The sequence below is a fragment of the Triticum aestivum genome, chromosome 1A (assembly GCF_018294505.1).
Source record: "Triticum aestivum cultivar Chinese Spring chromosome 1A, IWGSC CS RefSeq v2.1, whole genome shotgun sequence".
Taxonomy (NCBI): Eukaryota; Viridiplantae; Streptophyta; class Magnoliopsida; order Poales; family Poaceae; genus Triticum; species Triticum aestivum.
In genome coordinates this window covers 10,993,515-10,997,720 of record NC_057794.1, presented here as the reverse complement: position 1 = coordinate 10,997,720, position 4,206 = coordinate 10,993,515, and the positions used below count along the sequence as shown (strand labels likewise).

The window sequence follows — 4,206 nt, the reverse complement described above, 5'->3', positions numbered from 1 at the left end:
CCCCCCCCAAGGCACCTAGGAGGTGCCTTCCCCTCTTAGGACTCTTCCCTTGCCTTATCTCTGTTCGCATGGGCCTCTTGGGGCTGGTGCCCGTGGCCCATATAGGCCAAGGCGCACACCCCTACAGTCCATGTGGCCCCTGGGGCAGGTGGCCCACCCGGTGGACCCTCGGGACCCTTCCGGTGGTCCCGGTACAATACCGGTGACCCCGAAAGTTGTCCCGATGGCCGAAATAACACTTCCTATATATAATTCTTTACCTTCGGACCATTCCGGAACTCCTCGTGACGTCCGGGATCTCATCCGGGACTCCGAACAACATTCGCGTTACTGCATATACATATCCCTACAACCCTAGCGTCACTGAACCTTAAGTGTGTAGACCCTACGGGTTCGGGAGACATGCAGACATGACCGAGATGACTCTCCGGTCAATAACTAACAGCGGGATCTGGATACCCATGTTGGCTCCCACATGTTCCACGATGATCTCATCGGATGAACCATGGTGTCAAGGACTTAATCAATCCCGTATACAATTCCCTTTGTCTATCGGTACGATACTTGCCCGAGATTCGATCGTCGGTATCCCGATACCTTGTTCAATCTCGTTACCGGCAAGTCTCTTTACTCATTCCGTAACACATCATCTCGTGATCAACTCCTTGATCACATTGTGCACATCATGATGATGTCCTACCGAGTGGGCCCAGAGATACCTCTCCGTTTACACGGAGTGACAAATCCCAGTCTAGATTCGTGCCAACCCAACAGACACTTTCGGAGATACCTGTTGTGACGCCCCCGATTTGACCGTACACTAATCATGCACGCAGATGTGTACGATCAAGATCAAGGGCTCACGGGTAGATATCACAACACAACTCTACAAATAAAATAAGTCATACAAGCATCATATTACAAGCTAGGGGCCTCGAGGGCTCGAATACAAGAGCTCGATCATAGACGAGTCAGCGGAAGCAACAATATCTGAGTACAGACATAAGTTAAACAAGTTTGCCTTAAGAAGGCTAGCACAAACAGGGATACAGATCGAAAGAGGCGCAGGCCTCCTGCCTGGGATCCTCCTAAACTACTCCTGGTCGTCGTCAGCGGGCAGCACGTAGTAGTAGGCACCTCCGGTGTAGTAGGAGTCATCGTCGACGGTGGCGTCTAGCTCCTGGGCTCCAACATCTGGTTGCGACAACCAGGTAGAAGGGATAGGGGAAAAGAAGGAGGAAGCAACCGTGAGTACTCATCCAAAGTACTCGCAAGCAAGGAGCTACACTACATATGTATGCATTGGTATCAACTGGGATAAGGCTATTATAAGTGGACTGCACTGCAGAAAGCCGGAATAAGAGGGGGATAGCTAGTCCTTTCGAAGACTACGCTTCTGGCAGCCTCTGTCTTGCAGCATGTAGAAGAGAGTAGACCGAAGTCCTCCAAGTAGCATCGCATAGCATAATCCTAACCGATGATCCTCCCCTCGTCGCCCTGTGAGAGAGCGATCACCGGTTGTATCTGGTACTTGGAAGGGTGTGTTTTATTAAGTATCCGGTTCTAGTTGTCATAAGGTCAAGATACAACTCCGGGTAATCCTTTTACCGAGGGACACGGCTATTCGAATAGATAAACTTCCCTGCAGGGGTGCACCACATACCCCAACACGCTCGATCCCATTTGGCCGGACACACTTTTCTGGGTCATGCCCGGCCTCGGAAGATCAACACGTCGCAGCCCTACCTAGGCACAACAGAGAGGTCAGCACGCCGGTCTAAATCCTGTGGCGCAGGGGTCCGGGCCCATCGCCCTTTGCACACCTGCACGTTGCGTACGCGGCCGGAAGCAGACCTAGCCTAGTGGCTTTCCAGTCCAATCCGGCGCGCGCCACTTAGTCGCTGACGTCACGAAGGCTTCGGCTGATACCACGACGCCGGGATACCCATAACTACTCCCACGTAGATGGTTAGTGCGTATAGACCAAATGGCCAGACTCAGATCAAATACCCAGATCTCGTTAAGCATGTTAAGTATCCACGAACACCGACCAGGGCCAGGCCCACCTCTCTCCTAGGTGGTCGGAACCTGCCCCGTCGCTCCGCCTCAAAGATCCACTCGCGGGTGCTCCTACGAGCCTACCCGTCTTTAGTCACCACATGTATCACGTATAAAGTATATAGTACATACCCGTGATCACCTCCCGAGTGATCACGACCCGATAGTATAGCATGGCAGACGGACAAGAATGTAGGGCCACTGATGATAAACTAGCATCCTATACTAAGCATTAGGTTTGCAGGTAAAGGTAACAACAGTAGTAGCAAGGACAGGCTATGCATCAAGATAGGATGAACGGAAAGCAGTAACATGCTACACTACTCTAATGCAAGCAGTATAGAGAAGAGTAGGCGATATCTGGTGATCAAAGGGGGGGGCTTGCCTGGTTGCTCTGGCAAGAGAGAGGGGTCGTCAACTCCGTAGTCGTACTGGGTAGCAGCGGCGTCGGTCTCGGTGTCTATCGAGAGAAGAGGGGGGAGAAACAATAAATATTTAAGCAAGCATATGCATAGTGATGCATGACATGACAAGTAACGGCGTTAGAGGTGCCCTAACGCGGTAGTAGGTGGTACCGGTGAAGGGGGATAACATCCGGGAAAGTATCCCCGGTGTTTCACGTTTTCGGGCAAAGGAGCCGGAGGGGGAAAGTTACGTGTTCGATAGGTTAGGGGGGTGTGGCGGACGAACGGGTTGCGTATCCGTAATCGTCTCGTCGTTCTGAGCAACTTTCATGTAGAAAGTATTTTCATCCGAGTTACGGATTAAAAGATATGATTTTCTAAAGTTTTAAATCATTTTCTGATTTTAATTATTTATTTTATTCCAACATTATTCAAAACAGTGAAGGATGACGTCAGCATGACATCAGAGTGATGTCAGCAGGTCAACTGGTCGGTTGACCAGTCAAACCAGACAGGTGGGTCCAGTGGGACCCACATGTCATTGACAGGGTACTAACAGGGGGGGTTAGACTAATTAAACAGGTTAAATAAGGGTGGGGCCCAGTAGTCAGTGAGAGATTAGTGTATTAATTAGCTAAACTATTTAATTAACCAATTATTCCTTTTATTTATTTCGTTTCTTGAAGTGGGGCCTATACGTCAGTGAGATAGGGGCGGCCCAGTCAGCAGTTGACCCAGTCAACAGGTCAACAGGGGGCCTTGGGCCCACCAGTCAGTGGCCCAGGTGGTGGGACCCGCGGTGCCAGGTCAGCAGGGCCGGCTCTCGCCGCCGGCGACCAAAAGCACGGCGCCGACCCGTCGGAGTTCGCCGGAATTTGTGCTCAGGGCACGGATCCGCGCGTGCCTGGGCCCGTTCGAACAAGCGAAGACGCGCATCTAGTGGTGGTGGTGGTTCGTCCCGAGGTCGCCGGAGCTGTCACCGGCGAGCAGAGAGGCGGACGTCGGGGCTCGGGTGAGTGGCGGGTTTCGTCTGTAGGCCACCAAAATGGGCGGGACCGGTCGCATTCGAACGGCAAGACGACGGCGGAGCGAATGGGGGTGGCTGCGGAGGCTGTGGTGGCCGGAGTCGAGCGCCACGGGCTCGACGGCGGCGAGGTGGTTCGGGCGTGAGGCGAAGACGGTGAGGCAGAGCGCTCCGGGGCTAACGGGGAGGCTAGGGCGGAGCTGCGCGACGCGCTGAGCACAAAGGGCTCGGCCCCGTGACCATTTGGTCACCGGAAACGCGTCGGCGACGAGATCCGCGGCGGGGCGTTCGGGTGCTACGGCGGCGGCTAACTAGAGCGCGAGCTAGGGGAGGTAGAGGGCAGAGGGGGAAGGCAGCTCACCTAGCGGCACGCACGATGGCCGGTGAATGGGTTAGTAGCTGCAGGGGCGTCGCCGGAGATGAAGAAGAACGGCGGTGAAGCTTGTCGGGGCAGAGGAGGAAGATGGCGGCGTCGGGGGCGTTGCGGTGGCTCCCGTCTCCAACGGGCTGCACCAGTCGAAGCAGCGGATGACGGCGTCCCTTGGAGACACCGTGGGGCGGCGAGGTGGACACGGTGGCCGTGGCTAGGCCAGAGCCATGGCGGCGGTGGCGCTCGGTTACGGTGGGGAACAAGGGGGCGAGGTGCGGTGGATCTGAGGGGGAAGGCGCGGGGACTGAGGGGAGAGTGGGGCGAGTGGGAGGAGAGACTGAGGGGGCGCG

At 54.9% G+C, this 4,206-nt stretch overlaps 1 protein-coding gene across 1 annotated transcript in view; it reads right to left on the bottom strand.

Moving 5' to 3' along the window:
- Positions 1 to 3,398: 3,398 nt before the first annotated feature.
- The window catches only part of LOC123187288 (serine protease Do-like HtrA), a 23,872-nt gene continuing 23,064 nt past the window's right edge, over positions 3,399 to 4,206 (bottom strand). The window contains exon 8 of the mRNA XM_044599423.1: positions 3,399 to 3,698. Within this exon, the coding sequence (XP_044455358.1) occupies positions 3,399 to 3,698 (300 nt within the window). The remainder of the gene's footprint in view (positions 3,699 to 4,206) is intronic.